The sequence below is a fragment of the Colobus angolensis genome, unplaced genomic scaffold, assembly GCF_000951035.1.
Source record: "Colobus angolensis palliatus isolate OR3802 unplaced genomic scaffold, Cang.pa_1.0 Scaffold431, whole genome shotgun sequence".
NCBI lineage: Eukaryota > Metazoa > Chordata > Mammalia > Primates > Cercopithecidae > Colobus > Colobus angolensis.
In genome coordinates this window covers 2,491,166-2,504,400 of record NW_012117722.1, presented here as the reverse complement: position 1 = coordinate 2,504,400, position 13,235 = coordinate 2,491,166, and the positions used below count along the sequence as shown (strand labels likewise).

The following is a 13,235-nucleotide window of genomic DNA, read 5'->3' as shown; positions in this document are numbered from 1 at the left end:
TGATGTGTTTCTCAGAGGTATTACAACGCCATGGCCTTAACAACACTGTACTTTGTCATGGGAAGACGTGAGTTACATGGGCCCACTTTAATGGTCATAAAAGTAGAAGCTTGACAAATGCAGTACTTCTCAATTGCATTTTATCCTATGTGAGTTAAAGCACAGTTGTTACATATCCATCAAAGTGGTATAAAGCTGAACAAGAAAGAACTATCAGTTATCCCTTAAACTTGAACTTGAAAAGTAAAAACAACATTTATTAAGTGCCTACCATGTGCTAAATGTCTCTACAACATATGGTTCTCAGAACAACCCTTCAAGAAAACTATTACTTATTACACCTGTTTTATAGGAAAGCTTACCCAACTTACCCATGATTATGCATAAAAAGCAGTTCCTCTTCTGACTCTCCTGAAATCCATATCTGTGAAGTCTTAGACACCTCCAGTGGAATTAGGCGTCTGTGAAATGCTTTTTTCATACCTGCTATATACTTCAATGATAATACTCAATATTCACATCAGCTTGTAATTGGCTACATCATCCCTTCACCTCCTCCCTGCCCATAGTTGATTGAACCAGGGAGAGTTACCTGATTCAACCGCCAATACATTGCTTCCCTAGAAATTACAACTGGGATTAACTTGTTGGAATTAATCTTTAAATTTTTAAATGTATTATTCTATACCTACAAAATAATATGTATAACATATATGATGGTTATAAATCATAGTTATAATGAGAACACCAATGTACCCAGAACTCAGTGTGAAAACTAAGATGTCATCCTCCACTTGGAATCTCCCTGTGTGGTTCATCATATACTGTCCTACACTCCAGAGTTAACCATTTTTCTAAATGTTGTACCCAATATTTCCTTCCATTCTTAAAAATTATGTTCCACACTTACACATTTATAAGGAGTATATGATTTAGTCTTACATGTTTGCAGATGTTCAATATTATTTGTTGAGTAAATGGATACTCAAGGTTTTTATCAGTAATTTGTTTTTTTCATGTTTGTCTTTTCTCTGCATAGTTTTACACAAGCAAGAAGAGATAACCTCTTTTTAATAAATTTCTCTGCTCAGTGAATGGCATAACTTCCTAGCCAGTTACTTAAGCCAAATGCAAACCAGCCTGGAGACTTTCCTTCTCCTCGCTTTTGGCATATCTGTCAGTCTTGCTTCCAGCATGTGCCAACTCTGACCACTTCTCGTCATCTCCACTGGCACAACCCTGTCCCGGCCATCCTGCTCTCTTTCCTGGAAAAGCTGTCATAGCCCCTTTTCTGTTCACACTCTTGCTGCCCATAATCTGTGTTTCACGTTGCGGCCAAAGTGGTTTGTGGGAATTTTTGTAAACATATTCACATCATGTCATTTTCCTGCTTAAAACACTTAAATGGCTTCCCGTTGCATGTAGAACAAAACCCATTTTCCTCATCATGGCCTGCAATTATTTATGTACCATGACCCCTGGCAAGCCTTGACTTAATCCTCTACTCCTTACCTATGTGCTCATGACACTCCTTTTGTCTTGGTGACCTCTGTGCTTCTTGTTCCCTCTGCCCCTACACATATTCCCAGATCACTGCATGGCCGGATCCTTTTTTTAATGTGTACAAATTCATGAGGTACGTAAGAATTTTTTTACACATACATAATACAAGTTAGGGTGTTTAGGTTGTCCATTTTCTGAGTGCAATACATTTTTTTAAAGTATACTGATCCTACTCTGCTATCAAACATTGAATTTATTCCTTCTGTCTTACTGTATGCTTGTATCTTTTTACCCACGTCTTTTCATTCTCCTTCTCCCCCTCACTCACCCTTTCCAGTCTTTGTTATCTATTTCTACACTTTCTACCTCCATGTATTCAAATTTTTTTTGCTTCCACATGTAAGAACATGGAATATTTGTCTTTTTGTGCCTGGCTTACTTCACTTAATATAATGACTTTCAGTTCCATCCATGTTGCTGTAAACGACAGGACTTTGTTTTCTAATTGCTGAATAGTACTCTGTTGTGTATACATAGCACCTTTTCTTTATCCATTCATCTGTCGATGGACACAGAATGATTCCATATCTTTGCTAGGATCCTTCTGAAACAGCAAATGTCACCACCACACAAGGGCCATTTCTGACACCCCACCTGAAGTAGCCTCTCTCCTCTTTCACTTTTATCACATTCAGCCTGTTGACCTGTTTATTGTCAGCCACTCTCCTCTTATTACATGAGTTCCTTGAGGATAGAGACCTTTACCTAGTTGAATAAAAAAATTATTGACACTTGTCTTTAAAAAGTGATAAGGAAGACATTTTATTCCAGACTATTGCAATAGGGGAATTGCAATAAGGGAGACAGATCAGGTTCAACTCTAACTACAACAAGGACAAGTCGAGATTTATAGTCAATGAGTAGAGGGAAGGAGGTCACTGGATAGAAAATTACTAAGAGGAGACATCAAGGGTAGGGTGATTCTTACCAAACTGATCTAAGAATATTCTTGCTGAAGACAGGCCAAACTTAGACATCAAGGGAGGGGATGAAGAACTCGATCTCAAAAGTAAGGAATGGAGAACAGATTTTAAGTGTGAGAGGTTCTCTCTAAACATACTTAGCAAGATTCTTGCTATAATTGAGTTAGACAGACCAAAGACAGGATGGGAACCACAGTCTAGGTCTAGTTGAGAAGAGGGCTCGGAGAACCCTGACTAAAGTTTGGTGATGGAGAGAATCTTCATTAATTTCTTGTTCTTTTCTGTATCTCTAAAGTAGTACTAATCAATAGAAATATAATGAGAGCTACAAATTTAAGATGAATGCAAATATATTATTTTTTTCTAGTAGTCAAATAAAGAAAAGTAAAAAGGGACAGGAGAAAATACTTTTAATAATACATTTAATTTAATTCAATATATCCAACTATTGTCATTTAAGCATATAATAATTTAAAATTATTAGTGAGATATTTTACATTTTTTTCTTTTACCAAATATTGTAAATCTAATAGTGTTTTATACTCACAGTACAACTCAATTCAGAGTAGTCACATTTCAAGAGTTCGAAAACTACATGTGGCTTGTGGCTACCAGTACAGGTCTAAAGGCCAGAAGCAACTTCACACAAGGTATATAATAAATGTTTATTGAATAAGTAAATGAAAGAACAAGTGCATTAGTAATAAATCTATTCACAGAAATGGCAAATTTCTTCTCTCAAGTGTTTACAATGTTCTGTTTCCAAGTTCTACTCTGGAAACATGTATAAACAGAGTATGTGTTGCTTGATTTGGGAGGAAATGGATATTGTAAATAATAATACTGTATCACATCTCGAATATCATTTAATTTTTCACTCATCCTTTTTCTATAAATATTCCAAGGTAATGATGGAAAAATATCATAACTATGAGTTTTATACATGAAGGCATTTATGCAACTGGAAGGTTTTTTGGCCAATTAGATACTGTTTTCATCCATTAAAAATGTTTTTGTTAAAGTATAATACCACAATTTTCACACACTGTCTGCAACAGGAATTATTTTAAGTATCCAATTTTCTTTTGTTTCTTTCACTTCATCACTGGTATCTGTGTTGAGTACAGGTGATGGCATTTGGCATTATTTATTCACTACGAAATGTCAGGGCAGTGATAGCTGGGTCTTTCAGCTGGGAACAGTAAGACACTTAGACTTACTGTGCATTGTGTGGCTTCAGAATACTTCTTTTTTCTATTATTGTTTTTCCTTCATCCAGTGTGTTAAACTAAGGAAAAAAGAAGATTTTTTTTCTATTTACTATGTAGTCAGGATATGTCTATCTAACTTTCTATGTGCACTGTGAATTCATGCAGCTGTAAAGCTGATCTCCTCCGGTACAATCTATTGTGGTAGTCTCAAAAGCTGTCATTGCTTAGTCAGATCAACTAAATGCCCATTAAAACATCCAACAGTCCAGAGGACTTGTGAAAATATTTATCTGATATTCTGTCTATGTCAGATATAGTTTCATTTGACATCTTTATAAATCCAGGTATAAAAGATGGGAATTAGAGAACTAGAACATACTTTAAAACAGGCAAGAGATTACATTTTAGCTCCAGTTGTATTACAGCAAAAGAATACATCTTTCATTCCTTTTCCCCTCACAATTAGATTTCTTGATAGAGACATAAAAATGTTTTTGATTTTACTCTTGAATTTTTTTGGCAAGCTTAACAAAGGCCAAATCAATGCTAAATCAGAGGTATTTACAACATCCACAAATTTAATCCAAAGTGGATACTTAAAAGCTCATATAGATCTAAATGATATTCTCCCAGATGGTGAATTAATGTAATTTTAGCAGGAAGCAAAGTTGCACAAATATGCAGTATTGAGGACTCGCGCTGATTTAATGTATCTGTGCCCACCACGGCACAGATGTTGCTTATCATTTTAGTGCCAGTTGTCTCTGTTTCCCTCTATACTACAAAAGGAAGAATGGGATTTGGAAGTTCAGTCAATTATGATTTATTTTGTTACCAATGACTTGTTAGAAATTAAAGCTTTCTGTGAACTGTGTATTGGTTATATTCTTTCTACAGGGTTTGAAAGGTGACTTGGGTCCTCGTGGTCTACCTGGCCCAAAAGGAGAAAAGGTATTGTGTTTACCCAGCCAAGCCCAACCTTTCTTTAAGAAAACTCTGCCAACCTATACAGTGACTCCTCATTGATACTGTTTATCTCCGAAAAGCATTTTAAAATTAACCAAAGGCTGTTACATTAATAGCATCTGAATAAGAATAGCCTTTTTGTTCATTTGATTAGTTTGAAAAGACTTAGTGCACAATTGCTAGTTGACATTAACTTGTATTTATAAGATTTCCCTTTTCTCACCCTTGCTTAACAGCATTAGGTATTCAATCATCAAATTAGCAAGTGTGACCTGTATTGGAAAACTTTGCCAATAACACTGAGCTGCTGCCATAATGGTGAGGCAAGTGGCTTCTGGAAATAAGCTAATTTTGTATCTCAGTCTTAATCTAACTATTCCATTTTCTGCCAGTTTTTCTCATAAAATAAGTTATTTCATAATGACATGTTGGCAACGATCTTGAAAAGGAAATTAAGAAATAGTAAAAAGCAAGGATTGTTTTGAATAAAGTAGTTGGGTGATCCCAATTTGATGAAAATTGTATGTATATGTATTTTGCAATGTATTTTGTCCTCCATTTTTAGCACATTTAGAAATCCTTGTCTATCTTCAATATTTATCTCTGTGTTAAAGGTGATCCTGCAAATGAGTCCCCAGTGACTGATTTAAGTCACATCAGTGTTCCTTAGCAACTGTTGGCTATTTTAATTCAATTGTTCCAAAAACAATGATACACAATGCTAAGTTTTAACTTTTGAGTTGGCTATATTGAGAAAAGAGAAAGTCCTAAAGATACTCAATGTGTAACTGACTACAGCACCCTGGTACCCCATGCTATATAGTACATGGCCTCCATAATGTGCACCTAAATAAGAACCATGGAAAGGATGCTTGGTCTTTAATGTTTGAGAGTTCTTATGAAATAAATAAAGTTCCTGGGAAAGTAAAGCATGAAGGTGACATAGAAATTGGAAAATAGTGAACTTTTAGATGAACCATTTTTTAAAGATGTTGAATAGTTTGTCGATATGTCCACCTGGAAATTTGTATTCACATAGATCAGCAAAGCAATTTTAGTGTTCAAAAATACATAAATATAGGCAAAGCCTCTTACAGTTGATGGCAAATGCAATGCCAATTCAGCAGAGCTTTAGAAGAGGCCATGGGACTGCTTCTTGCAGCTGGGAGGCATGAAATGGGGAGATCCACTTATTATTTCTGCTGATCCTCATACTAACTTTGTCAGACAAATTATCTATCGCCATGACACTTCCCAGCTGCTCCATTGGCAAGTAAACATACTTGAAAATACATTATTTCTAATTTTGGATTAGTAGACAAAAGAATAGAAAATTAGATTATTTTAGCTTTCAAAACAAGTCCTGCTGTTGCAAAAAGCATGGAGTATGCAAGCGAAAAGGGATATGATATATTTTCTTTATGCAGAGACTTTTATCAGGATGAAATTCTATTTTTCTATTTTTCAAGATTTATCTCTATATATTACTTCTATCCACCTAGAAATGTATAAATAATGTGCAAAAAGGGACTAGTGGTAATTGTAACTTTTCTTTAATCTATTTTAGGGAGATACCGGACCCCCAGGACCACCAGCCTTACCTGTAAGTATTCTTGAAATCAAAATTCAAAATTGAAATCCATTATTCTGTTTATTATTCATATTACATCATGACTAAACCAGAATTTAAATCACAGAGTTAAGAATTGAAGGTGACTTCGAGTACATGTAGCCAAACCTCCACATTTTAAAGATTGGGCATCTGCCCACATCAGTGAAATACCTGACCCAAGGTCATACAGGTAGTTACAATAAAAGTCTGGAATCAGTACCTACCCTGAGCAATTTCCTCTCTCCTCCATATGGCTCATAATTGTGTCTCCTAAATATTTGATTATGCACTCTTAACATCAGGTTTAACGTAAATGGAATCAGACACAGTCCTACTTGCTTTAAAAGCTGTAAAAGGACAAAACTAACTGTAATCACCCAGTAAGTATAAACAGCTACCTATGGAACTGATAGTTACATTCTCCCAACACTGTCCAAAACCATTGTTATTTTCCTCTATGATTTGCTTCTCAAATTTGCAGATGATAAAATTGCAATATTTTAGTGACAGATTTATGAGAAAAGTTTATAGTGTGCACATAATGAGATTGTTCTCAATCAAATGGTACATCATATATTAAGCACTTAATAATAAATATATGATTCTCTTATATTCAGATACAATTTACTATTACAGATTTTTTTCATAAGTGATTAAAGATTCTTATTTAACTTATGAAAGACTCTAAGCCTAACGGAAAAGAGGACAGTTTTTTTTTTTTTTTTTTAAAGATCTTCTATAACCTGAGGTCTTTTGAATTTTATGTTGATATTACCTAGTGAGATAAATTAAGCATTTAAGTCAGTAGTATTCAAAGACCTATTCTGATTATAGAAGGTCAGATCTTAAAAAGTATTCTAGTAATCTGGACGGAGCCCTTCCCATTGGCAGAACATAGGAATCTCAAAAACTGTGTGATTTTGATAATATTTATATTTATCTTTGTACTTAAAAATCCCATTATGAAAAATATATTAATAATGTCTTACACAAATAATCATTACAACTCCCACATAAATGTTTTTTGATATGTAGAAAACCTAAGGAACTAAATAGGTAACTTATTTGAGGATAATTCTTTCAATTTGCAGTGGAATTTTATGCTTTAAACTTTTATTTTAAGCATGAAAAGAAAGACTATTTGAGAGAAGGTTGTAAGGGCATATTATTCAGTTTTTTTATACTTTATAGAATTTTATTTTATTTTATCTTTTTAAGATGGAGTCTCCCTCTGTCACCCAGGCTGGAGTACAGTGCCGTGATCTTGGCTCACTGCAACCTCCACCTCCCAAGTTCAAGCGATTCTTCTGCCTCAACCTCCTGAGTAGCTGGGACTACAGGTGCCTGCCACCACACCTGGCTAATTTTTGTATTTTTAGTAGAGACAGGGTTTCACCATATTGGTCAGGCTGGTCTGGAACTCCTGACCTCAGGTGATCCACTTGCCTCGGCCTCCCAAAGTGCTGGGATTACAAAGTGCTGGCTTGAGCCACCGCGCCCAGCCTTACACTTTGTAGAATTAAAAAAAATTATTTGGCAGTGATTTAGTTAAACCTGCTCCTTTCTTTAGGACACATGCCTGTTTCTCTTCAACTAAGTTATATGCAGTCATTTAGTTAAACTTGCTCATTTTATGTAAGACACATGCCTGTTTTTCTTCAACTAAGTTGTATAGTCAACTACTCAGTTATCTGATTTCCTTCTCATTTTCAACTCATGTTGAAAGACTGATATGCAATCTACATATATTATTTCACCTGATATACAATTTTTGCTTCTCAATCAGAAAATGGTATTGAATTACATATATTTTGTGGATGTTTAATAGCAGCCAGCTTCTTTCTGCCAAGGAACACCTTGAAGATACCTCTCTGCACCATTCAGCTGTCAAGCACTTAGAGATTACAGGCTAATTTCATACTTGTCTAAAAATATGACAAGGAAAAAACACTATGAAATGAAATGTTTTATTTCATAAAGTAAAATATTCATATTATTGGGGTATTACTATTTTGTATGCTTGACATTACTTTCTTTATTAATATAAATTATCAACTCTTTCCTACAAAATAGGGATAAACTAAAATGAATACCAACTTACAATACATGAAATATTTAACTGATCTTATAATACAGGTTGGTACATTATTAGTTGAAATAATTTATAATAGTCTTTCAGGAAGCCCAAATGACTAACTGCATTATATTTGGATTAAATGAAGCAGTGATATATTGGAGTCAATAAACAGAGTTCATTCATAATTGTTCTCAAAACTAGCTCCACAAATCTACTTAAGAATTTAACAAAGTACCAATATTGGGGCTCCACCCTCAGAAATTCAAATTCAATCAACCTGATGTGGGACAAGCATATTTTAAAAGCTCCCTGAGTGGATCTAAACATGCAGCAGGGGTTGAGAACCGTTATTTATGGGAACTAGAATGGAAAAAGCTTTCTTCCTACTCAAAGAAATTATATTAGATTGTTGAAGAAGTCCAATTTTCATTTGAAATCCAACTTAATACATAGCAATAAAGAACTATCTCCTTCCATTAGGGAGGCATACTAGTAAAATGAAGTTAAGATTGAACTCTGCTTCATTAAATGGAGAGAATTCGGGCTAGGAAGATACCTTTAATTACAACCTTCATCTAAATGTCTACGTACTCCTGTGGGCTTGGGTGCCTTTAATGCTTCTTAAAATTTCGTGTACGTAGGAACACTCAGGGTCTTGTTCAAATGCATATTTTTATTCCTAAGTCTGATGTGAGACCTGAGCTGCTACATTTCTAGCAAGCCCCAAGGGAGTCAGATGCTACTGGTTGTTGCACTACACCGGTCACAAGGGCTTAGCACCCTCTTCCCAGCTAGCTGCCTTTTCCCATAGATCAGTGGTTCTCTATCGCATTCTGGCTAATATGCCATCTCTACTAAAAATACAAAAGTTAGCTGGGCATGGTGGTGTGCACCTGTAGTCTCAGCTACACTCGGGAGGCTGAGTCAGGGGAATTGCTTGAACCTGGGAGGCGGAGGTTGCGGTGAGCCGAGATGGCACCACTGCACTCCAGCCTGGCGACAGAGTGAGAGAGACTCCGTCTCAAAAAAAAAAAAAAAAAAAAAAAAAGAAGATGAACGGTTCTCTATCTGGACTGCACATTGGAATTACCCAAGGTGCTTTTAAAATTCTGATTCCCAGACTGCACCACATACCAATAAAGCCAGAATCTCTAGGGAGGGATTCAGGCAACAGTTGTTTGAGATTTTTCCCAAGCAGTTCTGATGTGCAGCCACGCTTGAGAACTAAGGCTCTGAAAGCATGTCTAATACTCTTCTTTACAGCTTTCTCTTACAGATCTTAGCAAAATTTTGGAATTACTCATTACACTAGTATTTGTATCAAAAACACCCAACCTGATTACTTTCAGGAGCTTCCAGGAGAGGCCAGCCTTCCTAGTCATACCTATGATTTGCTTCCTGATTACTTCATTATAGAGGATAGATGAACGTCCATCTCCACGTTTACAAGCTACTAGCAAGTCTAACAGTAATCCTTCTTGAGAAGGACAACCAGTGTTGACAACTCAGGATACAGAATTCCAGAAATTCTCAAAGCACACACAGCTGAACTGCCCAGAATAACTAACGGGGAAGAGCTGAACACTTTTCCCCCTTCTAAGGCATACATTCTTTATTTGCTTTACTTTTATTCATATTTTGTTTAATAAGAAATTAAGAGACATAGTAATTGAGCACACTGTACTACTGAGCTTACTGATGCAGGGGCAATCCTTTATGATGTTTTGGGGGAATTATTTTTTTTTTTCTCTTTTGAGACAGGGTTTCACTCTGTTGCCCAGGCTGAAGTACAGTAGCCCCATCACAGCTCACTGTAGCCTTGACTTCATGGGCTTAAGTGATCCACCCACTTCAGCCTCCCAAGTAGCAGGGACTACAGATGGTAGGCACCATGCCTAGCTAATTTAAAAAAAAAAAAAAAAACAGAGACAAAGTCTTGCTGTGTTGCCCAGGCTGGTCTTAAACTCCTGAGCTCAAGTGATCTACCTCCCTTGGCCTCCCAAAGTACTGGAATCACTGAGAAAAGGCAGGAACCACTGAGTCCAGCTGGGATTATGTTTATTGTTGTTATTTTTGTGTCCCTGTGTATTCTTGTGCTTTTAGTACTTAAAATTTTTTTAATCACATAGAACCTGTTCATCAAAAAAATCTGATACATAAAACCATCTATTTCATTAAATGTTACTTTTGTTGCTTATTTATACTTTCTCTTATAACTGGTTGAGTCTATATATAATTGGGTCTCAGTGGAAGAGAGAGAATAAAGAAGTGAGGCAGACCAAGTTTAAAAAGGAGTATGGAAAGGTACAATTGAGGAAATGGTGTGAAACACAGACTGGAGTCCTAGAAACAGTTTGATTTGTTAGGTTCAGCTGCAATAGCTTTTACCCTTTGTTTCACCTCTCCCTTCCTACCACCTGAAAGTATTATTCTTACTGCCAGTGACCAGTGCTTCCTCACTCTCTAATATGTAAGAAACCGATTAATAAGAAAGCCAACCAAAATGGTGCTGCAGTTTGCAAATGCCGGATGCAATGTACCCCTTTATTATTTGAGGAAATGGGACCCCATTCAAAACTCCATGGTTGAATCCCTTTGATAACATTTGAATCCTTCTATAGATTCATGTTCACAGGTCACATGGAAAATACTCCAATGTGACTGCCTTGGGGGAAAAAAATAAGAAGAAAAGAGAAATCTGAGGCCTGTAAAAATGTCATGGAGGTTAAAGTGATATTTATGGCCTTAATTGTCACTTACACCCTTTAACCTTTAAATACTCTGTCAATCTACTTGACTTGAAAAAAATAGAATTATACTTTTTGTTATGACATTAATAAACTTACAAATCTTCTTATATAGACTTTCTGGATTATTCTAACAACAAAAGATCAAGAAATAAATTCAAGAACAAATTTGTGAATCTATAATTGGAGTGTCTAGAAAGTATTTTGTAAAACAGTGGCCAAGAAGCTTCCCTTAATACTTTTTTTAAACAAAATTTCATCTAGAGATATGGAAAAAAGAAAGGAAACACTTTCAGCCCAGAAGGTGGGAATGTGGTTGAATTACACACACAAAAAAAGAAAGACTAAAAATCCATGCTTGCCACCATAAACCCACCTTCATGTATGTCTTGCTAGGAATATTTTCAGCAAATACAGTTAGTTGAAAATAAAAAAAATTAATGAAATATCCATTTAATGAAATATCTGATTTCTTTTCAGCCACTTTTTGGAAGATACCAAATTCACTAATTAGTTTGGTACTAACAACTATTTTGTTAACAAAATAAGCCATTATAGCAGCTTATAATAATTTTGAAGTTCTAAAGAATTAAATATGAGATTCTTCTACTTGATTTAAATTAATTAACTGATTATTCCTCCCTTATCCTTTTTATATTTCAAACTGATAACCATTTTAAAAATAATACATCTTGTTAGACTCTAAGTAATAATAATATCAATAATGAATGGTAGACATTTATTCAGTGTTATGTATTATTTAAACCAAACCTTAAACAACCCTGTGAGGTATAAAATGATTATTACCACATTGTACATAAGGGCACTGAGGACAAGAATATCTAAGTACTTATCCAGGGTTCACAGATGTTACATAACACAGCTAATATTCAAATGCCCATTTATCTGACTCTTAAAACCTAAGCTATTAACTTCTGCACGCATTATTTAAATCTCGTTTAAAAAGTAAATTTAAAAAAAAAGTGTTCTAAACTATTACAAAAATTAAAAATTTTAAGTCACGTCAGGCATGGTGGCTCATACCTCTAATCACAGCACTTTGGGAGGCCAAGGCAGGCACATCACTTGAGGTCAGGATTTTGAGACCAGCCTGGTCAACATGGTGAAACCTCATCTCTACAAAAAAAAAAAAATTAGCCGGGTTTGGTGATGGATACCTGTAATCCCAGCTACTCAGGAGGCTGAAGTGGGAGAATTGCTTAAACCCGGGAGGAGGTTGCAGTGAGCTGAGACTCCAGCCTAGGAGACAGAGCAAGACTGTGTCTAAAATAAATAAAATAAAATAATTTTATCTTGAAGCCAAAATTCAAAAAAATTCAAGTGCTTAGCAGAGATAGGGCAGAAGTATAAATGTGTGATGCAGCCCAGTGTAAGATAATACAGTGTGCTTGGGGTTAGGGACCAGGATAGCTATGTTTATCTCAAAGTATCAAATTCAAATTAAAAACTACTTAGAGATTGATTAATGCAGAATATAAGCATACTTTGGAGATACTACAGGTTCAGTTCAGTACCACTGCAGTAAAGCAAATCACCCATTTTTTTGCTTTTCCAATGTATATAAAAGTTATATTTATACTATACCATATCCTATAAAATGTGCAATTTGTATTGTACAAAAAAATTTTACACATTTTAATTAAAAAATACTTTATTGCTAAAATATGCTAATGATCATCTGAGGCTTCAGTGAATTGTAATCTTTTTGCTGGTGGAGGGTCTTACCTCCCTACTGATGACTGCTATCTGATCAGGGTGGTAGTTGCTGAAGTTTGGGGTGGCTGTGGTAATTTCCTAAAATAAGACGAAAATGAAGTTTGCCACATTAATTGACTTTTCCTTTCATGAAAGATTTCTCTGTAGCATGTGATGCTGTTTAGTAGCGTTTTACCCACAGAACTTCTTTTGAAATTGGAGTCGATCCTCTCAAATGCTACTGTTACTTTATCAACTAAATATATATAATATTTCAAATCTTCCTTGTCATTTCAACAATGTTCACAGCATTTTCACCAGGAGTAGATTTCATCTCAGAAAAACATTTTCTTTGTTCATCCATAAGAAGCAACTCTTCATTTATTCAAGCTTACCATGTGATTGCAGTAATTCAGCCAT

At 35.3% G+C, this 13,235-nt stretch overlaps 1 protein-coding gene across 1 annotated transcript in view; it reads left to right on the top strand.

The window, feature by feature from the left end:
- The window catches only part of COL19A1 (collagen, type XIX, alpha 1), a 339,364-nt gene that overhangs the window by 156,434 nt on the left and 169,695 nt on the right, over nucleotides 1–13,235 (top strand). Inside the window, exons 13-14 of the mRNA XM_011957047.1 lie at nucleotides 4,595–4,648; nucleotides 6,231–6,266. Of these exons, the coding sequence (XP_011812437.1) occupies nucleotides 4,595–4,648; nucleotides 6,231–6,266 (90 nt within the window). The remainder of the gene's footprint in view (nucleotides 1–4,594; nucleotides 4,649–6,230; nucleotides 6,267–13,235) is intronic.